General features: G+C 36.7%; 1 protein-coding gene and 1 pseudogene across 1 annotated transcript; both read left to right on the top strand.

Annotated features, from left to right (window-relative positions):
- Positions 1-19,063: 19,063 nt before the first annotated feature.
- LOC121266473 (PRA1 family protein B4-like) lies at positions 19,064-20,076 on the top strand. Its single transcript, XM_041170307.1, has one exon. It carries the CDS (start codon positions 19,182-19,184, stop codon positions 19,821-19,823), a length of 642 nt encoding a protein of 213 aa, XP_041026241.1. The 5' UTR covers positions 19,064-19,181; the 3' UTR covers positions 19,824-20,076.
- Positions 20,077-20,593: 517 nt separating this feature from the next.
- Positions 20,594-22,493, top strand: LOC121265927 (annotated as a pseudogene).
- The last annotated feature ends 1,826 nt before the right edge of the window (positions 22,494-24,319 follow it).

Below are 24,319 nucleotides of genomic sequence, written 5' to 3'. Positions count from 1 at the left end.
TTATTGTTTGATTAGTTTTAAAAAATAAAAATAAAAATATTGTTATATTAATTGATATATCAATAAATTATCTAATGTATAAATTTTCAGACTTTTAAATAATGTTTTTGTAGATATAATAAAGAATAAGACCGGTTCAAAAATTTGTGAATAATGAAATGGTTTGAATGAAATGGTTCGAATATAATCACTTCCAATCGGTATTTTTAACTGAATTTTTGTTTTGAAACTAATTCCGAACTTGATCGGTTTCCTGACCTTTTCTTATTTTTAAAAGATACCTATTCGGCTATTCGTACAACATCCAACTGCAAGTTTGGAAAGGCTAACGATTTCCTAGAAAGCAATAATACAGATACCTAAATGCACAAATTGAATAATAGAAAGTCATCCCGATCTCTGAACAAGGCAAATAACTCAAAAACAAGAGAAATTTCTACTGCTGTTAAACCAAATTAGATGTGCTTGGCATGATCAATAATAACAATCTAATTGCAGTTGAAAATTTTAGATACTGTCTTCCTCTTTCTCCTAGAAATTTCCATTTCCACACAAAAAAAAAAAAAAAAAAAAAAAAAACAACAGAACAAATGAAAGAATGAAGGAATTCTAGTAAGAAGAGATCAAAATCTCAAACAATTTCTGGAAGATTTTATTAAAACAACCCAATCTGTTAATCCTGTTTTAAAACTGAAAGGACTTTCTACGTCCTCTCAATTTACTTCTACTTTTTATTCTGCACAAGATGCTGAATCCTCTAAAAATCAGCATTTTCAAAATGAAGCCGATAAAGAAGATGACTCATCTTTATCACCTACAGCTTCAGATATGGTAGCTCCTGTTGCACCACAAGTTCATCACAGTTTAACTGTGTTGAATAAACCATTTGTGTTTGATTTTGTTTATCTTTTTGAAGAATACAAACTTTCAAAAAACAGTGCTAGGCGAAAAGCTTATCACACAAAGTATTCTGAAAAAAAAAAACGTGTTAAATTGAAATGGAAAGAAGAAATGAATAAGCAACAAAAGCATATTTTTTTCTTCGATTTTGTTGAAAATATTTATATTTCTAACAATACTTTAAATGTTGTTAAAACTGATTTTGTCAAGGAAGAAGGAAAGATGGTTGTTCAATCTAGCCATCCACCTTTAGAGACTGTTCTCATCACCTTTCAAAATCTCGGAAACTGTTTCTAGAGATCTTGAGAAAGATAAGATTCTTAAAGAAACAAAAAAAGTTATTTCTTAGAATAACTTTGTGAATCTTGCCCTTTCATACGATTGGACAACAGTTAGATCGGATTGAAGAAAAGGTTGAAAAACCTGATCATATTCCTTTCGTTTTGACTAAAGATCAACCAAAGAAAACAGTTGAAAAACATTTGATCATCTTACCAAAATTGATTTAAAAAACCCACAGGCAAAGACTCTTGATAAGATTGATCAAATGTTAAATGATCTGAAGAAAGAACAGCCTTCTACTAGTGCTTTGTCTAACAAAGAAATAGAAGAAAAAGTTCTTGTTGAAACTACAGATGAGTCTTCTAACGATCACTCTTTTGAAGAAAAGGATCTTGATTTACTCGAAAAGAATTTTCAAGATATTATTTTAAAACCTGAAATAGCCAGATTTTCTTCAAAAGAACCCAAACCAATGAGCCTAACGAAGAATTGGTATTCCAGGCCTACTCTTCCTGATTTACAGTTTGAAGAAAAAGTTTTTCAAAACCAATCTTCTTACTCTGCTGACAAGGTTTACGAATGGAATATTGATGGTTTCTCGGAACAAAAGATCATGAATACCATGAGTAAAATGTCTCTTGTAGCAAATGCTTATGTGAACAACAATATCAGACAACCTGATATTGTTAAGATTTTAACACAAGGATTTTTCGGTGTTTTAAGAAACTGGTGGGATAAACACCTAACCAGAGATGCTAAGGAAACCATTCAGAACGCTGTCAAGTGTAATGATGAAGGGTTACCTATTTTTTTATGAATCCATTGGATCTGCCCAATCTGATGGAGTTAATACTTTGATTTATACAATTTTAAAGCATTTTATTAGCATACCATCTGATATAACTAGCCGCATCAGCGACCAGTTAAATAATCTTAGATGTCATCAGATGTCTGATTATAGATGGTATCAAGATGTTTTTATTTCCAAAGTAATGCTCTGGGATGATAGTCAGAAGCCTTACTGGAAAGAAAAATTCATTGATGGATTACCTCGCTTGTTCGCTTACAAAGTGAAGGATGAACTTACTATTGCTGGGTTTCTAAATTACGATGCATACACTTATGGTGATATCTGTACTGTAATTAAGAAATTTGGTATTAGTATGTGTAATGATCAAAGAATGCTTCGTGAGCAGATGAGAAATAGCAAGAAAACCAAATATGAAATGAGAACATTTTGTGAACAACTTGGACTTCCTGCTATAGCTTCCTCTAAAAGGAAGCACAAGTTTTTTAAACCTCATGGTGGTATCAGGAGAAAACCCCGTGAGGAATTTTATAAGAAAACTTATAAAAAACTATTTTCTAAGCCATTTTCTAAGAAAAAAAAATCTAAGGATTTTTCTCAAGGAAAATGTTTTATTTGTGGCAATCCAGGACATTTTGCTGACAAATGCCCCCAGAAAGTCAAAAAAGACAAAAAAATAAAAAAGAAACTTAATCAGTTGAATATTGATAACAATAATAAAGAAGAACTATTTCAACTCCTAGAAATAACTTCGTCTTCATCATCTGATATCCTTGAGTTCAGTTCTAGTGATTCAGAATATCACTCAGAAACTGAATCTCCAGATTCTACTGGTCCTAAGCTAGGTTGCAATTGTAATGATACTTGTTGCCAGACAAAGGGTAAGACAATTCTTGTCTTGTCTAAGTCTGAAGAACAAGAAAATCTATTGCTAATCTTGATTCTCAAATAACAAATCCTGAGCTTAAGGAAGAATATCTTCTTAAGTTAAGAAAGACTATGGCTCGCTAAGAACCAGAGTCTTCTAAACAAATAATTAGTTTTCAAGAAACCTTGGAGAGATTTCAAAAGAAAAAATCCAAGAAAATTTCTACAAATGATTTACAACACGAAATTAATTTTGTTAAGAAAAAAATCGTTGAACTCAGATATGAGGTTAACAACCTTAAGTCTGAAAATGAGATTTTAAAATAAGAATTTTTAGTGTTAAAAATTGATAAACAACTTGATCAGGATATTCCTTCCGACAATGAGCAAACAAATGATTCTGGTTCAAGCCAACATGAGTTAGCTGCTGATAATCAGATTTGTTTGATCCATCATACCATTCTTCCAAAATGGTTTTCTAGGGTCACCATTGTGGTTGCCCATGATTTTCAATTTTTTGTTGTTGTTATGATTGATTCCGGATCAGACCTGAATTGTATTCAGGAATGACTCAATCCTAGCAAATATTTTGAAAAATCCTCTGAGAAATTATTTTCTGCAAATGGGTCTCAGATGAAAATCACATATGAGCTTAACAATGCTCATGTTTGTCAAAATAATGTTTGCTTTAAAATCTCTTCTGTTTTAGTCAGAAACATGTCTGACAAAGTGATTTTAGACATTCCATTTATTTCTGCTTTATATCCTTTTTTGACTGAAAAAGACGGTATTAATACCGACCATTTTGATCAAAATGTCAAATTCAAATTTGCATCTCGTCAAGAGATTGATCAAGATAAAGGTTTGAAATCTTTGCTCTTTGAAAAAAAAAAACATTTGAATTTCTTTCAACAGGAAATCAGATATAAAAAGATTTCTAAACAATTATTTTCGCCAATTTTAATTTCAAAAATTGATGATTTTAACAAGCGTCTTGTTTTTTATGTTTGTTCTGATTTACCAAATGCTTTTTGGCATAGGAAGAAACACATCGTTTTTCTTCTCTATATCAAAAATTTTGATAAAAGTACTATTTCCACTAAAGCCAGACCCATTCAGATGAATAGTCAGACTTTAAAATTCTACAAAAAGGAAATTGCAGACCTTAAAGATAAAGGCATAATTAGAGATAGCAAGTCCCTTGGTCTTGGCCAGCTTTTTATGTCAGGAAAAATGTTGAACTAGAAAGAGGTACCTCTCGTCTAGTCATTAATTACAAACCCTTGAATAAAGTCTTGCAGTAGATTAGGTACCCTATTCCCAACAAAAATGACTTAATTCATAGGTTGAGTGATGCTGTGGTCTTTTCCAAATTTGACCTTAAATCTGATTTTTGGCAAATCCAGATAGCTGAGTCAGACCGGTATAAGACAGCATTTGTTTTGTTATCCCCTTTGGTCATTTCGAATGGAATGTGATGTCATTCAGTTTAAAAAATGCCCCTAGTGAGTTCCAACATATCATGAACGATGTTTTTAACTTGTTCTCTGCTTTTACCATCGTCTATATAGATGATGTCCTTGTTTTTTTCAAATCTATTGATGAACACTGGAAACATTTGAACTCGTTTCTAGACATCATTAAAATCAATGGTCTTGTCGTTTCAGCAAAGAAAATCAAACTGTTTCAAACCAAGATCAGATTCCTTAATTATGATATCTCTGAAGGGAAAATCAGGCCCATCCAAAGAGCCATTGATTTTGCCGACAAATTTCCTGATATTATTCTTGACAAAAATCAATTGCAGAGGTTCTTAGGATCTTTCAATTATGTTACTGATTTCTACAAGGATATGAGGAAACAATATCGTCCTTTGTTCAAACGACTTCGTTCCCATCCTCCTCATTGGACAGAAATTCATACAAACATAGTGAGAAAAATCAAAGCACACGTTAAAACCCTTCCGTGCCTTGGTACCCCACTTCTGATTCTTTTAAAATTGTTGAAACAGATGCCTCAAACATTGGTTATGGTGGCATTCTGAAACAATCTGTTTTACCAGGTTGTCCTGAACAAATTGTTCGCTTCCATTCTGGAACCTGGAATCCTGCACAAGAAAAATATAGTACTATTAAAAAAGAAATTTTATCCATAGTACTATGTATTTCTAAATTTCAATCTGATTTGTTAAATAAGAAGTTTTTACTTCGAATTGATTGTATGAGTGCTAAATTTGTTTTGTAACAAGATGTTGAAAACATTGCATCAAAATATATTTTTGCACGATGACAAGGTATTTTAAGTGTTTTTTATTTTGATATTGAATACATCAAAGGTATTGATAATTCTATCCCTGATTTTCTTACCAGAGAGTTCTTGCAGACACCCAACCATGAGCGTGAGCAAGAAGAAAGCAAAAGAAAAACAGAGAGCGAACCCCCCACCTCTAATACCCAGTATAAAACTCATCAAGAATGAGTCTGGATCCACCACTGTGCCCAGTGCCTCATCAACAACACTGAATATTGCCAATAGGTTTACACCTCTTGGTAAAATTGTACAACCGGCGACCTTTGAGTCTACGGTTTCTACATCTTTTGATCCATATGCGAAAGCAGTGGCATAAAAAATACCTGCTTTAATTAATCAGTTTTTCCTCCCAAAAGGAAAATCTGAATATATGAAGAAGCCATTTATTACCCATCTATTTCATATAGAACCTAACCATTCTAATTTAACAGATCCGTTCAAAATAGTTTCTTCCTATTTTCCCCCAATTTCCACTGGATACCTGAAGATTCCTCCAAAAATTTTCAGTATTATTCCAGTATTTTGATTCTCACCAACTCTCTTGTCATAAAACTCATTTATGATAATAATGATTCTACCAAATTAATCTACCACAGTGTTTATATCCTCCGAGTCATGACAAAGGCCGAATGGGGAACAAACCCATGGACTCCTAAAAGACTCTCAGACTCTGTACTGAGTTATAATTACTTTAATTATATAACTGCCTGGAGACGTTTCATGTTCTTTCAGGTACCTGATATAGCCATTCATGGTTCATCAATTTTGATACGAGATTCAAAGGAACTTTCCCTTATTGGTTTCTCCAATGGTGGGACCAATTTGGATTAATTCCAGACAATCTTCCTGAGCAGCTCGCCAGAGCTTTTACATTCTACTAACAAGTTGCTGGTACAAAATTAAACCGGCATTCAATGATGTTTCCTTATGAGCTCTATTTTTGCAAGAACTACAAACTACCGTGGATCTTTAAATGGACTTATGAGAAAAATGTCAATATAATTGACCGAGCCTACTTCACAAAGTGGTGGGATAAGTTTGGATATACTGAAAAAGTAATCAACCAAATGATTAAAGATTTCCTTCAAGTCGCCCCTGATTTGCAAGACAAGAAGGAATTTCCAGCAATCAAATCTGGCACACCTGTTCCTGAATACCCTTTAATGATTCAGGTCCCTAGTTTACCAACTGCTTCAGCAAGAGGAAAAACCATCAGCTCATGCTCAAAGAAATCTTCTAAGTCTGCCAAAGATAATATCCTAAACAGACTTGGCAAAAAAGATTTAATAAAATTGCTTGAGCAGCAACTGTCTAAGTCTACGAGCGATAATTCTGAAGATGATGAGAATTTAGAAGCATCATCAGAGGCTTCATACAGTAACATATTTGGTCATAATTTAGAAGGCATTCCAAAGCTGGAATATGATTGACTACTACTTAAGTTCAAAGAAGACTAACCAAAGTTTACTTTGAGATAATCGTCACCTACTATCCAAAGCAGCCGCCTCAAAAGACAGCTGGAAGATAACCAGACGACCGAATGTTATTTTGTCATCTTATGTCAAAAGCAGCCGCCCACAAAGACAGCTGGAAAGACACAATAATGACACTCTGAGCCCCGTGCTTAAACAGTTCCTACTGTTCACTCACGGATTGATTTACTATTTTACTTTAATGATTGTAAATAGGAACTATTTATGTTATAAAAGGAGAACCTTACCTTGAGCTAAGGGAGAACTCACATTCAAGAGAAACCTTCTTATCATCTCTCCCTAATCTTGAGTCTCCTTATTTATCCTGATTTCTGTAAGTGCAAATCTGTACTACCTTGCACCTGTAATTACTTTAAGCTTGTTAATTTTAATAAAACTTATATGTTTATTACAACTAATTTTGCATATTCATACATGCATATGGCCGGTTTAACCGCCTGTTTATTTTGTGCTTGCATAATTTAATTATTGTGCAATATATATATATATATATATATATATATATTAGCCAAACACAAACCAAAATCGTCTTCTTAACAAAAAAATAAATGGCGAAATGCTAGGAAACAAAAGCATGATGAGAGACAGAGAAAAATAATTAAAGAATGAGAAAGTGAAATTAAAGAATAAAACATTCATAAAGACAAGCCCTGTAAGGGGCTGGTTAACAAAAAATAAGTAGATAGCCTCTTCGAGAGGGTTGAGTCCTCCTAATACGAGTATTGGGTAAAATTCTGAATAGATTTTCATTAATAACAACAACTTAAATAACCTGACAAACAACCAACAACCCACTAACTTACTTAAATTAAGCAACAATTAACAACCCACAAATAACAACTACTGTGTAAAGACTCAGTCTTAACAACCCAACGGAAAATAATCCACTATCCGCATAACCCAAACTATAATTAAATACCCCAAGACTTGGGCACCACATGAACTCCACTGTTAATAGAATAGACTAAGTCAATTAAACTTATCAGAAGGCTTCCAAATCTAAGGCCCAACCCAGGCCCATGACAATCCTTCCCCCATTAGAAGATCTTGCACTCAAGGTCAAGGAAGTCTTTTTATAGTTGCTGAAATTCAACCCAAGAGGTGTCTTCGAGCCCTAGCCCCTTCCACTTGACAAGCAGTTCACTCACGGCTTGTCTTTCTTCTTCTTCAAGCGGCGCTGCAAAATTTTCTCAAGCTCAGCTTGTGGTCCACCATCAACAGCCAACGGAGGAATGTTAGTCACCAACACGTTCTGAGCACCCAACTTCCTCTTTAAACACGATACATGAAACACGGGATGAAGGAGGGAGGTGGAGGGAAGATCCAATCGGTAAGCAACACTACCAATTCGCTCCACGATCTGATAAGGACAGTAAAATCTGGGTGAAAACTTCAGATTCTTATGCTGCACGACCGAATGTTGCTTGTACGGTTGGAGACGTAGGCAGACCCAGTCACCTATTTTGAAATTCCTTTATGTTCGTTTTAAATCAGCAAAACGCTTCATCCATTCTTATGCCACTTGTAGGTTCCCTCGTAAAAGGCGCAAAATCCCATCCCGACTCCTTAATGTGTCCTCCACCGACTAAACTGTAGCTGTTCCCAGTGAATGCGCCAACAAAGGTGGAGGTGGGTATTCGTAAACTGCCTTAAATGGTGTTATTTTTGTGGACGTATGAATGTTTGTATTATACCACCACTTGACAATAGGCAACCACCGAGACCAATCTTTTGGTTTATCACCTAAAAAACAATGTAAATACTGCTCCACACACTTCTTAACGATTTCTGTTTGACCATTCGTTTGTGGATGATAAGCTGAAGAAAATTTGAGCTCAATCCCATGCAACTTGAACAATTCTTTCCGAAATAGGCTAGTGAACACTAGATCCCTATCACTGATAATAGAACTAGGCATGCCATGTAATTTAAAAATGTTGGCAATAAAAATCTGTGCAATTTTAGAAGCTGAGTAAATCTGCGCAATTTTAGAAGCTGAGTAAGGGTGCGTCACTTGAAGGAAATGCGCATGCTTACTAAGCCTATCCACTCCAACCAAAATCACATTGAATTTGTTAGAAAGAGGCGGCCCTTCATTAAAGTGTAAGGAAATATCTAATACTTTAGTAGGAATAGGCAACAGTTGGAGGAGTCCCGTTGGGTGAATATTTTTCAGTTTTATTGCGCTGGCACACTTCACACTCCTTAATGAATTTATTGACATCTTCTTTCATACCCTTCAAGTAATAATTGACTCGAGCTCGATGAAGAGTTTTATGAAGTCCCGAGTGGCCTGCTTGAGGACTTCCATGAGCTAGATTGAGTAGCTGATTTTTTATAATAGCAGAATCACTAATATACAGCCTACCCCTGTAAAACAACAGACCATCTTTCATGTGAAATTTAGACTCATCCAGGAGTTTAATTGCAAAATCAGAGATTAGTTTCTGTATTTTAGGATCCTCATAATAGGATATACGCAGATATGAAATCCAACTAGGAGAAGAAAAGGACATTGCAACCAACTGGGCTGGTGCATCTTCAAATTTCCAGGATAAAACATCTGCTACCAGATTATCTTTCCCATCCTGTATTCAACCACAAAATCAAATCCCAACAGTTTAGTAAGTCATTTCTGTTGCATTGGTGTTCCAACCTTTTGTTCAAGTAGGTACTTGAGGCTTTGATGGCCTGTCTGCACTTTAAAAGTCTGCCCCAAAACATAAGAACGCCATTTCTTTATTGCCAACACTAAAGCCATTAATTCCTTTTCATACGTGAAGAGGTGCAACGCCTTTCCATGAATTGCTTGGCTTATAAAGGCAATGAGTCTGTTCTGTTGCATTAATACAACACCTACACCACAACTAGAAGCATCACGTTGAATAGTAAATGAGTTAGTGAAGTCAAGAAGAATTAAAACAAGGGAATTGGTCACAGCTTCTTTAAGGGCAGTGAAGGCTTTTTTGGCAGCAAGATTCCATTCAAATGAATTTTTTCGAAGTAGAGAAGTCAAAGGAGCAGCAATAGACCCATATCCCTTTATGAATTTGCAATAATACACTGTAAGACCTAAGAAACCCCTTAAGGATTTAAGGGTTGAAGGAAAAGGCCAGTTTAGCATTGATGCAATTTTTTTAGGGTGAGCTTGGACTCCATTACTTGATATTAAATGACCAAGATATTCAATCTCATGACACCTAAAAGCACACTTTGATTTTTTTTGCAAAAGGATGGTGGTGTTGTAAAATTTCCAACACCGCGGTCAAATGATGTCTATGCTCTTTAAGGGTGGTGCTATAAATAAGAATATTATCAAAGAAAACTAAGATGAATTTCCGCAATAATGGTTTAGAAATATGATTAATGAGATATTGAAAAGTAGCTGGTGCATTTCTAAGGTCAAAGGGCATTACGAGAAATTTGTAATGGCCTTCATGAGTATGAAATGTTGTTTCTCGGACATTATCGGGATTAACCCAAATTTGATGATACCAGGAACATAAGTCCAACTTGCTGAAAATAGTTGACCTATGCAATTCATCTAGGAGTTCATGCCTTAACAGTTTCTTTATTTAAAGCTCGATAATCAACACAAAGACGCCAACTACCATCCTGTTTATGAACTAAAAGAACCGAAGAAGAAAAATGACTATGGCTAGGATGAATAATACTTGAGGCAAGCATGTCATGAACAAGTTTTTCGATCTCAGTATTTTGAAAATAGGGATATCGATATGGACCAACACAAATGGGTTTAGAATTAGGATGAAGGACAATATTGTGGTTGTGGTCACAGTTTGGTGGGAGTCTCGTGGGTTCTTGAAAAATTTCTTGAAATTGTTCAAGCAATTTTGTAAGAATAGGGTCAGTTTCTAAAGTAGAAATGCTAAATGTCGTAGGATGAAGAAGCTGTAATACCAAACCCCGTTTGTCTTGCTTTATAGCCTTTCCAAACTGAGCCCTAGCCTTTCCAAACTGAGCCCCATCCATCAATGAGACCTCGATTGGAGTAATGCCCTATAAAACATGCTTAGAACCTAAGAGATTAAATTCCATACGCAATTGAACAAAATCCCATAAAATAGGCCCCAAGGTACTGAGCCATTAAACTCCTAACACAATATCACATCCACTCAAAGTCAAAACATAAAAATTTGTGTGATAATTGTTACCTTGCATGTGAAACTGAACATCCACACATTTGCCCGTACTAAGCAGAGTGTCTCCATTGGCTACTCTAACCAAGAGTCCTGCTGTTGATTGTGAATGCAGATGCGCTCGGTTCTGAATTGAGGGTGTTAAGCTACTGCAAGATCAATTGAACAACTCCAGCTCATCATCACAGAGATTAGAAGATAATGCTCTGTTATCAGATAATTCAAAGTCTCAACAACCTCAGTCCACATCCTTATCTTAACTACTTGTGTATTTTTAAATATTTGAATTCAAACTTGTATTTCTGTTTTCTAAAAATCTTCATAGATTTTATATTGTAACAAACTCTTCTATATAAATATACGTATGGCCAGCTCCAGAATTAAGCTGCCAATTCCCATTTCTTGGATTATCTTACATGGTATCAGTTTTTCTCTAGGCTAATCGCCATTTTTTTTTCCGATCCTAATATGGACCTCCCTTCGCACTCTGCTACTACCAACTCCTCTAGTAATTCTTCTACTTTAATATCCTCTACATTTGCTGCTCCAAATTTTTCTCACTTGCTTTCAATCAGACTTGACAATACCAACTACTTTCACTGGGTATCCCAGTTTCTTCCTATCCTTAGAAGTAATGATATTCTTAGGATAGTGGATGGGTCTGAACCTTGCCCTCCTAAACACTGCTTGGATGATCATGGTATTCCTACCACTGCTCTTAATCCAGCATATATTCTTTGGACAAAGAAAGACCAGTATTTATTGAGTTGGTTTATCACCACTTTATCTGGTGATCTTCTTTCTGCTGTTTATGACTTGGACTCTTCACGACAAGTCTGGACTTATTTATCCTCATGGTTTGCTTCTCAATCTTGATCTCAGATTGCTCATTTGAAGTGCCAGCTGCAAACACTCCAACAGGGCTCTAAATCCTGCTCTGAGTATCTGAATCAGGCTAAAATCTGGTCTGATCAGCTTGCTGCTGTTGGTAAATCTGTTGATGAGGATGATTTAATATCCTACATTACAAGTGGCTTAAATCCTAGCTTTCATCCTTTTGTCACATCTTATACTTTGGCTACTCGTGCCACTCCTCTTTGCTTTGATGATTTCCAGTCAGAATTGCTTAATTATGAGGTAATGATTTCATCTGATCATCAGATGGACTCTACAGAAGGTGGCTTTGCTCTTTACACTCAGAAGAATGGTGCTAAGCCGAGGTATACTCATAACAAGAAGTCTAATACTTATTCCTCTGCTCATTCTACATCTAAGAAGTCACCAGACTCCTCCATCAAAGTTGTTCCTCATGCACCTTGTCAAATTTGTGGCAAAAATGGACACTCAGCTCTCGATTGCTATCATAGGATGGATTTCTCTTACCAAGGCCGTCACCTTCCATCCCAACTGGCTGCTATGTCTGCTAAGTTCTCTCCTTCTACTGAGGATAATACTTGGATTGCTGATAGTGGGGCAAATTACCATATCACTGGTGATCTCAAGCAACTTCAACTCAGCTCTCCCTACCAAGGTGGAGATGAAGTAGCTGTTGGCAATGGCTCGGGTTTGCTCATTACACACACTGGCCATTCTTCTTTTTCTACACCTCACTCTAATCTTAAACTCAATAATGTTTTACGTTGCCCACATGCTATCATCAATCTGTTATCCATACAAAAATTATGTTCTAATAATAACTGCTGGTTTATGCTAACTTCTGATTCTTATTTTGTATAGGACAATCACTTGGGGCAGACTCTTTTACATGAGCCAAGTAGGGATGGGCTATATCCTATCCAATTTCCTTCCTCCAATAATAAGGCTAAGAAGTACACAGCTTTCATTGGTGTATCTGGTGACTACTCCATCTGGCATGCACGTCTTGGCCATCCAGAACCTAGGATATTTCAACTGCTCAAGTCTCAATTCCAGCTATCTGTCAAAGGAACTTTTCCTAAGTCTTTAGTGTGTGAACCTTGTCAACTTGCTAAAAGCAAGTGTCTTCCCTTTTCCAATTCTGTTAGGCAGTCTACTAGTCCCTTGGAACTAGTTCATTCTGATGTATAGTGTTCACCAATTGTTTCTTTGAATGGATGTATTTATTATGTCAGCTTTATTGATGACTATTCTAGTTTTTCTTGGATTTTTCCTCTTATTCGCAAATCTGAAGTTTTCTCTTCCTTTGTTAATTTTAAATGCTATGCTGAAAATCTTTTATCTACTCAAATTAAAGCACTACAAACTGATGGAGGTGGTGAATTCCTCTCTAATCAATTTAAACAGTTTCTAGCAGAACATGTGATCTTTCATCGTGTGTCATGTCCTTACACCTCTCAACAAAATGGTACTGCTGAGAGGAAGCATAGACACATTGTAGAAACTGGTTTAAGTCTTTTGGCCCACTCTCATATGCCATTTTCTTTTTGGGTTGATGCATTTAGCACAACTATATTTCTCATCAATCGCATGCCCTCATCAGTTTTGGGATTCAAGTCACCTTATCAAGTGCTATTACAAAAGAATCCAGATTATACATTTCTGAAATCCTTTGGCAGTGCATGCTATCCATTGTTACGACCATATAACAATCACAAACTTCAGTTTAGGTCTAAACAATGTATTTTTCTTGGCTATAGTTCCAATTCTTGGGGCTATAGATGTTATGATCCACTCTCCAAGCGTGTATATCTTAGTCGACATGTGGTGTTTGATGAAACTTTGTTCCCTGCCAAATCCTGCATTTCATCTCTATTGAAGCCGTGTGTATTTGAGTCTGCTGCCAAGGATGGTTCTTCTACAAATTCCTCATCTCAGATTCAGGTACCTATTTCTAACCCTTCCATTTTACCTGATATGCCTCAGTCTTCAATTCATATAGATATTTCTCCTTTAGCCTCCTATGCTGATCCTCCTTTTAACTCACCTTGTGCCACTCCTTTGTCAACCTCTAGTTCTACTACAGCCCTTTCTCCGCAACCTACTCCAGCACCTATAAATCCTCCAACTCATCCAATGTTGACTAGAAGTACGACTGGTCACTCAAAACCTAAAATTTATCCTGACTTTCATACATTCTATTCTACAAAATATCGCTTGTGTGCATTGCATTCCTCTACCATTCCAACAGAACCTTCATCTTATGCTCAAGCATCCAAGTTTGAAGAATGGATACAAGCAATGAATGCTGAATTTCAAGCCCTCTTGGATAATAAAACTTGGGTCTTATGTCCTCGACCTACTGATAAAAATGTTATTAAAAATAAGTGGGTGTTTAAGGTTAAACAAAGAACTAATGGCACTATTGAGAGGTTCAAGGCACGTTAGGTGGCTAAAGGATTTCAACAACAAGAAGGTTTAGATTATGCTGAAACATTTAGTCCTGTTGTCAAAGCATCTACTGTCCGACTTATTCTTGCTTTGGCTGTCCACTTTGACTGGCCATTAAGGCAATTGGATGTATCCAATACCTTTTTACACGGAGACTTGGAAGAATAGGTATTTATGGAACAACCTACTGGTTTCAGGGATTCTTCTCACCCTCACTTAGTTTTCAAGCTTCGCAAGGCACTTTATGGCCTTAAGCAGGCCCCTCGTGCTTGGTTTCATAAACTTTCTGAAGTCCTACTTAATCTTGGCTTTGTGGCTTCTCAAGTTGATCACTCACTCTTTACATCTCATTCCCATGATATTCACATTTTCCTCTTGGTTTATGTGGATGATATTATCATCACAAGTTCCAAGCTCTCCTTTATTATGCATTTGATCAAGTCTTTACAGGGTGATTTTGCTCTAAAGGACCTAGGACCACTGCACTACTTTCTGGGCATCAAAGTGATTCATACTTCCTCTGGTCTGCACTTGTCACAGTCCAAGTATATTGTGGACTTGCTGCATCAGACTCGCATGCTTGGTGTTAAGCCATGTGCTACACCATTACCAACAGGTGCTAAATTATCTGAACTTGAAGGAGAGTCATTGCAAGATGCTACGGAGTACAGACAAGTGGTGGGTGCAATACTGCACACTCACACGCCCTGACATTTCATTTCCTGTGAATCAATTATGTCAGTTTATGCACCAGCCAACTATAGCCCATTGGTCTGCTGCCAAAAGAGTGTTACGCTATCTTAAAGGCTATCTCCATCATGGTCTGGTTTATGATCGTGGTTCTCTTCAGTTAAATGCCTTTAGTGATTCAGATTGGGTTGGTAGCATTGATGACAGGCGTTCCACCACGGGTTATGCTATCTTCCTTGGACCTTGTTTGATATCATGGTTTGCCAAGAAGCAGCCTGTTGTTTCTCGTTCAAGCACCGAGTCAGAATATCGATCCATGGCCTTTGCAACAGCTGAACTGTATTGGCTTCGAATGGTACTCAATGACCTTCGTGTCTCACTACCTACTGCTCCAGTCCTATGGTGTGATAATCTCAGTGCACTGTCCTTAGCCTCCAATCCAGTTTTCCATGCTCGAACTAAGCATATAGAGGTGGACTATCACTTTGTTAGGGAGAAAGTTACACGGAAGGACATCTCTCTTCGACATATCTCTACTACTGCTCAATTAGCTGATTTGTTCACAAAGGCCCTAACCAGTGCTCGGTTTCAACTGCTAGGAAACAAGTTAATGGTTCGTGAACTCCCAATTACCTTGAGGGGGGATGTTAAGCTACTGCAAGATCAATTGAACAACTCTAGCTCATCATCACAGAGATTAGAAGATAATGCTTTGTTATCAGATAATTCAAAGTCTCAACAACCTCAGTCCACATCCTTATCTTAACTACTTGTGTATTTTTAAATATTTGAATTCAAACTTGTATTTCTGTTTTCTACAAATCTTCATAGATTTTATATTGCAACAAACTCTTCTATATAAATATACGTATGGCCAGCTCCAGAATTAAGCTGCCAATTCCCATTTCTTGGATTATCTTACAAAGGGGTCCATGATCATAGGTGCTTCCGGTGTCGATAAGAATCACCACAACACAACCGTTGACATGTCCCAGAATGCGCATGGTTTTGGGACTTGGCAAACTTGCTAGAGCATGGATGGAAATCTCAGGAGTTGGTTCCGGCTGCACCTCATCACCTCCTGATGGGCATTCGGTTCCTTCTAGAAGTGTTGGTTGTTGAATTGATTGCGGCTCCTCCTCATCCGAGTTAGCACATTCCATGATAAATAAACGAGCTGATTTGCATTTGTGGCCTGGCCACCATTTTTCGTCACAATTGTAACATAAGCTTTTCGGCCTCCCTTTCTTCATTTGTAACATGGATAAACGTTGGACTGGAACAATCGTCCTTGTATCTGATGCTTGGGGATTACTAAATGGGTGTGTGGGAATAAAACTTACTCGTGAACCTCGCCTGAAGGCGGTGACATTTTCCTCCTGCATTTTCGCCATACCCAAAACCATTGTAAGGTTAGAGGGATTAAGCATAAGAACCATGAACCAAATATCCTCTCGTAAGCTGCTTAAAAAACAGCTGAGCTTGTACGGTTTCGCCAACTCTTTCAGCTGATTAGATAAGACCTCAAATTGGGATTTGTAAGCCTCCACTGTTGTATTTTGCCTTAGCCATTTAAGAGCCTCTAATGGATCATCCAAAATGGAAGGACCAAATCTGGTGAGCAAGGACTAAGTGAAACCGTCCCAACTTGTAATCCCACCCAAAACCTCCAAATCCTGAAACCAAGTGAGGGCTTTACCCTTCATGTGAAAAGAAGCCAAGAGGACTTGATAATGAGGGTTAGTTTGATGATAAGTAAAAAATTGATTAGCACGATAGATCCAACCATTAGGTTCTTCGCCATCGAACTTGGGAAAGTCAAGAAGAATAGCCCGTGTTTGAATGCCACCATGCTCATCAAACAAAGGATTCCCAATTTGAGGTGTTGACCCAAATTGAGAGTCTTCCTTATGCTTCCCTTGCTGAAGGACCAAGGTCTCCACATTAGTCACCACAAGTTGTAATTGTGCTGTCAAGCATTCAACCGCCTGTTGCAAGGCCTCTTGATTTTGGTGTTGAATTTCTTGAGTTTGCCAAACTGTAGCCAAGGAGTCGGCAAGGTGGGAATAGCGTGTATTGTGCCCTTCAACCATGGATCGAACAGTTCTGTATACCACTTGTAAGGGTTGGTTAACAAAAAATAAGTAGATAGCCTCTTCGAGGGGGCTGACTCCAAAAACAACTTAAATAACTTGACAAATAACCAACAACCCACTAACTTACTGAAATTAAGCAACAATTAACAACCCACAAATAACAACTACTGCGTAAAGACTTAGTCTTAACAACCCAACAGAAAACAATCCACTATCCGCATAACCCAAACTATAATAAAATATCCCAAGATTCGGGCAACACATGAACCCCACTGTTAACAGAATAGACTAAGTCAATTAAGCTTATCAGAAGGCTTCCAAGTCCAAGGCCCAACCCAGGCCCATGACAAGCCCAAAGCATCTTCTCTAAAACCACAAGGCATGTGGGGTCATCATCGACGACCAACACACCGCCTCGCTGGGATCTGGTTTGGAACGACATCGCCGACTTTCCAAGCTTCGTTTGAACTGGTTGTTGAAATAGATCCATTCCCGATACTCGGATTCATTTCTCAAAACCAAAACAAAATACCCAAATGATAAATCCTAGAAAACAAAAGCAGAGAGAAAGAAAGAGACAGATGGGTACAAAACGAAAATGGAAATCGGTTAATAACTCGATTTTGATCCCTTTTTCCAGAACGATTACGGAAGATTCCGAATTCTGATCCAAGTCTTTTCAGGTCGAGTAGAAATTTTCGGCTACAATCGATTACCGGCTATTTTGTTCACCTATTTTACCCTTCCAGTTTGTCGGCCAAACCGAAACCTTAGAGCACCAGTAATGAAATAGTTAAATTTTGGTCAAATTCTAACTGGGAAATCTATTTTTATAAATTTATCTAGTCACTTCTCAACACCATCAAATAACAAACTCTAAAATTTATTACTATTCTATCAAAATATTAATTTTAAACTTTTCATTTATTTTAATTCTAATTGCAATTGGAATATTTATAATTATTAAAAAAGTACACATTAATTTTCTAACGTCCATATTATTTCAATTGATATAATTTTCTAACGGATATAATTTTTGAACGAATATATTTTTCGATCTTATCTTGAAATCAATGTTGACATATTTCACCTTGAAATCAACACCTGGCATGAGAAACCAAAGTTTTATTACCATAAATCAAGACATACTGAAAAATTTCATACAATGAAGTGAACTGTAATACGTTGAAGGGCTTGTTAGGAAAAAATCACCATCCCAAAATTATCATTTTATCTTATATTATCTTATTTTTTTCTAAATATCACTCAAATATAATTTTTTCTAACTAATTATTACAACTTTTCTAAACTTTTAAATAAAAAATGAAATGCAATTCAACTTTTTCAAATTACTAAATAAAAATTATATTAAAAAAATTATATTCTAACAATATTTTAACTTTATAATATTTTTTATTCAATTTTTTCTCTAGTATTTTTCAAAATCTCATAAAACTCAAACTATCTCACTATTATTCACAAACCATCTTACTATTATTCACAAAATTATCATCTAATTTTACTCCCACACTTATCCTAAAGGTCACAAGCATGAATCAATTTTTTTATGGATGAAAAATTATTTGGACTGGCAAAATTTACTGCGCATTTGGCCAGTTAGGTGTAGATGGATTTTAAGCAACTTTGTTAAATTTTGGTCAATATTTAATTATGGTTATCTCACTATTATTACTCGGCTACGTTTGAATGTTAAGATGAGTTGAGTTAAGTTATAAATAATAATATTTTGTGAATTCCATTGAGATAAGTTTAACTTTTCAAAAATAATAGTATGACTATCAAATATATTCACTAGATGTGCCAACTCATATATTTTTATTTTTCTAATAGTTAAGGAAGTGATTATTAGTGAACTTATATATTTTCCTAATGGTTAAGGATGTTTAAAACATGCTTAAAGGAAAAAAAAAACGTATTTATACTAGTGTGTATATTTAATAGTTACTTTAGTATTATTCTTAATTTTTTAAGTTGAGGTGAATTTAATTTTTTAAATTAAAATGTAAAAAATAAGTTGAGGTAATTTAACCCCTTTTTTTTTTAATAAAAAATTGAAAAAGCTGTGATTTATTGATTGACTTTATATGAGTTGAGTTAGTTTCAAAATAGGAGGATTTGAAGCTTCGATCTGAAAAAAATCGTCTCACCTCACCACCAGCTTAAATCTGAATCCGATTGTTTTTTCCAAAATCCGACATCTCATATCCCTCTGCAATTACCGGCGACCATGTCATCTGCAACATCTCCGCCCATACTCCTCCCAATCTCCAACTCCAACTCCAACTCCGAATCCCAACCCCCCATTGCCACCCCTGCCTTCCGCGCTTTCATCAACCACCTTTCCGAGTCTCTCCGCCACGGTCTCTCCCAGCGCCGCCCCTGGACCGAGCTCGCCGACCGTTCCGCCTTCTCTAAGCCCGACTCCTTCTCCGATGCCGCCCTCCGCATCCGCAAGAACTACTCCTACTTCCGTGTCAACTACCTCTCTGTCATTGCCCTCACCCTCGCCTTCTCTCTCCTCTCCCATCCCTTCTCTCTCCTCGTCCTCCTCGGCCTCCTCTCCTCCTGGCTCTTTCTCTACCTCTTCCGCCCCTCCGACCAGCCCCTCGTTCTTTTCGGCCGCACATTCTCCGAAAAAGAAACCCTCGGCCTCTTGACCGTCACAAGTATCTTCGTCATCTTCCTCACTACCGTCGGATCACTCCTCATCTCCGCTCTCCTAGTCGGTGTCGGCGTTGTCTGCGTCCACGGCGCCTTTAGGGTTCCCGAGGACCTCTTCCTTGACCAGCAGGAGAATCCTGCCTCCGGGTTCCTCTCCTTCCTCAGTGGTGCCGCCACCAACGCCGCCGTTGCCGCCGCACGGGTGTGATTCGATAGATCCGGATCTATATAGAGTTCAATCGTTTGGTACACAGAATTATAAATACGAAGTTTCAATTCTTTTATTTGATTTTGACGAAATTCCATATACACTGTATCTCCGAACGTTTATTCAATTTTTTGATAGAATGTGAAACTTTTGGTGGTGGATCTGTAACTTCTTTATATTTGTTTTAAACGATTCAATGTGATTCGAATTTAATGTTTCAGATTTTTGGGTATGAATTTCTAAATTCAAGTTACATGTCAGTTTGTTCATAGATAATATGTACTTTCTTCATTCCAACTTTCAATCTGCAAGCTGACATTTTGCAGCCGTTTATTAAGAACTAAAAAAAATCAGATCTGTGAATAATTTGGTGCTATGCCTGTGCAAGACTATCGTTTCTGCGCTGTTTATGTCTATATGAACACAGATTTTTAGTCAACTTTTCGATTATGCCTACACTTGCAGAACAAATAAAATCTTTGTTGGTGGTTTGTGAATTGGATCCACCAAGGCTATGAGGAAGGAAACATCAATAGTTAGGATTTCTCCTTGTGCTGGGTTTATTGGACCAGTGAAATCTTTCTTCTTTGTTTGCCATTTGGATCCATCACACACCATGGTTAAAAAATAAAACATTAGTTCAGAGTGTTGAATCGTCTTAACAATGAGGGTATTGCATAGTCTTTTGTTTTCCTGAGTTTAGCATGCTCATTTAGCTTTGTTATCGGATAGGTTACTAATGAGAAATCCTTTTGTTATTTTTTGGGTAAATGGCAGTTCAGTACCATTGTGCATGTAAGAAGTTTTTTTTTTTCCCTCTTTTTCTCTTTGGTGGGGGGGGGGGGGGGGAAGGGTGGTTTGAACCATAACTTTTGTAGGAATGGATGCTTAATGATGATTGATTATTGCAACTACTTTAGCTAACTAATGTTTAATATCCCCTCATTAATCTAGTCAAAAACATGCCATTCATATGTCCAGAGTTTAACCGGGGTAAAAGACATGCTGTGTTTCATGGTTTCTGGGATTCATTGTCATAAAAAAATTAATGACAGCATAGGCTGATTCATTTACAATTGATTGTCCAAAGCTTGGAAATCAGGTAAGAAATGGCAAGTTGTTTTGCAAGTGAGTGGAACCCTACACTCCTGCATTACACACTTTAGCTTCAAAATGATTTCTGTGTCAATAAACTACACCATAATGTGTTTTTGTGGGAATGGGTGTTCAATGATGATCGACAATTGCAACTACTTTAGCTAACCTACTGTTTATACCCCCCCCCCCCCCCCCAATTAATATAGTCAAAACTTGCTATTCATATGATAATTTACTAATATAAATATTTCATTGCTGACGGCATAGTGCCGATTCTTGTACATTCGATTGTCCAAATCTTGGAAATCTCATCACAGGTAAGAAATGGCTGAGTTGTTTTGCTGAATTACCTATTTCAATAACAATAGGTTTTAACAACACATCAAATACTGATGTTGCTCAACTCTATATGACTTGTTATGAAGAATGTTAATGTTAAGTAGTGATTGTTGCTTTGACATTGGGGTAATGGTGGTGGTAGTGATTGCTAGATGTGTTACACTTGAACATATCAATCGTTTTGCATTATAGAGGTCAAGGTATAACGTTTATTATGCTACTGAATATGTGGAAATGCTGGAGCTGAGTTGATCCGAGTGTTGCCATTAGGCTCCATGGTCCTGGGGTTTGATGGATTCCAAATCCGGTTTTGATGGTACAATTCAACCATTTAAAGTCGGTGGGATTTTTCTTCCTAGAAAATCTTTGCTGTCAAATTGAACAGGTTTATACATGATATCATTGTCGTGCCATTGTGGACGCTAATATTATTCGGTTGGAATATATATTATGTAGAATGATTTTGCTGCTACACTGCTAGATGTTAATTTCATTTGCATGCTTTTGTTTAGAAGTCAGTTTAATTATTTTCAAAGGTATATATTGAAGTCTTGAATTACCAAAAGGTTATGTGCACTGTGTGCTAAGACCTGATGATCGTGTCGTATTATCTTTTTCATCAATCTAAATCATGATAATTGGACAAAGGTGCTTGTTGTACTTGAATTGCATCTTCTGTACTTTTTAGGGAAATTCCTTTTTCTTTTTTAAATTGGCTAACTTTTGTAATTTGAAAATGTAATGAGTAGTGGAAGAAAACGAAATTGTGCCATACTGGTTATGAGTAAAGTTATACAGCTTCCTACTATTCACACCGCTACGTGTCTTTTTTTTATTTTGCGTTATGATATAGGGGCCTATTTGATTTTATTTTTCCTCCCTGCATCATTCGCCCCCCTCCCCCCCAATTCAACACTGGGTATGAATAACCCCAGTATCTCTTGGCCAAGGTTGTGGGACGATAAGCTGTGCGAGAGAGATTAAAATACCGAAGAAGAATAATCTTGCCCATCAAAAAAGGCAACATGAATTCGATCTCTAAAAGGAGAAAAAAGATAAGGAAACGATGATGAAGAAGCTTTAAGCAAAGAAGAATAAGATGAAAGTCGATAGTGACGGCAAGAAAAAAAAGTGGAAGTGGTTTCAAGTGAGAGAGAGAAAAGTAAAGACCAAATTAATAGCCTTGTCAAAAGCTAAAGCTGCCCAAGCCATGGAGGTTGACAAATGAGATCCGATTTGAACAATTTCATACAAATAAATAAACTAGTATCTCTTCTTGTAGAAATTGAAAGAAAAAAAAAAAAAACTTGAAAATAGAATCTCTAAGTTAATAACAGATTGTGATCGGTATAAAAATAAAAATAATCTGTAAAATTGAAAATACAATATGTAAAATTGAAAAGATAAGAAATTGAAAAAAAATATAGATCCAAACACAATCCGTAAATAAACACTCAATAGATCTCACAAATGCTTACACTTTGTAAAGAAACTCTTAGCAGATCCCAAAAATGGTTAGAACCAACTGCAACGGTAGTTGTTTTCAGTGTATTTCTTGAGTTTTCTAGACGATTGTGGTTGGTTGTCGTCGAAACTTGACGAAACAGAGGTTTAGACTAGTAAAGGAAGAGCGTCGCGGTTGTTCTTCATGGAAGTTTGGCGAGACGGAAACGCGAAAAGAGAGGAGGTAGCCTAGTTTAGTAATGGGGCCTTAGAATAGAGAGAGATCTGGAAGATGGGGCCTTAGAATAGAGAGTTTTGTGAGAAATAAGTATAGACTTTAGCAACTGAGAAAAGGACTTGGGTAAGGATTGATGAACAAAGAAGGCTCGAGTCTAATGGAAAAAGAGGATGGATGAGGGAAGCTTGGGGGAGTGTTAGGTGAGAGGGAAGAATTGTGATGTGGGGCTATAGACCGGTTCACCACGTGAATGTGTGCAGTGTGTGATAATAGACCGGTAGTTGAGTAGATTTTTTCATTGTGCATTAGGGCTACTACCAGCACTGTGTGGGCAGGCAGCTGCCCAATCCGCTCCCCACTTGCTAGCCCTGCATCCTGCACTGTCCCACACATGTGGATATCTTGGTTCAATCGTTGAGTGGTTGGACAGGCCATTCGGAATTTGCCAAATAGAGACCAAATATATTTTCAACTACCATTTTTTTTTTATTTTTTTTATTAGTAATTTTCAACCACCAAATTAACAGATCTAACCTTCCAAATCAACTCATTCAACATCCAAATCTATAGATTAAGCCCCAAATACATCATTTCAAGAGAATAATACATAGATTCAATAAAAAAACATATTAAGCCAAAGAAATGTATATAGAAACATGGTTGTGCTGTGTTTGGTGAGTCTACGAGAGAATCACAACAGTGACTAGTGGCCGCGATTGGCCGTTGATTTGCTCAAAGATCCATGATCAATCTTGGTTGTGGGTCTGCATAGAGGTATGTGAGGAGAATTGGAAGAGGAGATGAACTGGGAGTGAAGGAGAAGAGAAAGAGTCTGTGTTGGGCAACTTCTGAAATTTATGTAGGTTAATTTTCTTTTATAAGATGAATATGAGTGGGCGGGTGGAGAACCCACCTAGTCCCTGCCCCACATATAAAAACAATTGAGTAGTCCACCCGCTCACCCGAATGAAACGGGTAGATTGCCCACCCTGCCCCATGCGAGGGCTCGCCTAGTAGGCCTATTGTCTATTCACAATGTATTATCTCTAGTACTTGAAATTAGAGTAATAATTCACTTACAACTTTTTTTATAATTATTTTGCAAGAGAGTAATAATTCATTTAAATTATAAAGTAATTATAAAAGAGTAGTAAGTTGATTATTTTCCCTAATAACAATTGCGATGGAAGGGTATTGAATTAGAACTACTTTTAAAAGGGTGGGTGGGACTCATGTCCGTTCACATAATCCATGCTCATTACCTTCTTCTCATAACCATATCATCAACTGACAAGGAGCTCAGATCATTTCTTGTTTAGTTGTTTGAAAATACTTCTTTTTATTTTTAGGTTACTAAATTTTGTACCCTTAACCCCTT

Source organism: Juglans microcarpa x Juglans regia, chromosome 5D (assembly GCF_004785595.1).
Source record: "Juglans microcarpa x Juglans regia isolate MS1-56 chromosome 5D, Jm3101_v1.0, whole genome shotgun sequence".
Classification (NCBI taxonomy): domain Eukaryota; kingdom Viridiplantae; phylum Streptophyta; class Magnoliopsida; order Fagales; family Juglandaceae; genus Juglans; species Juglans microcarpa x Juglans regia.
This window is presented reverse-complemented; position numbering and strand designations above follow the sequence as displayed.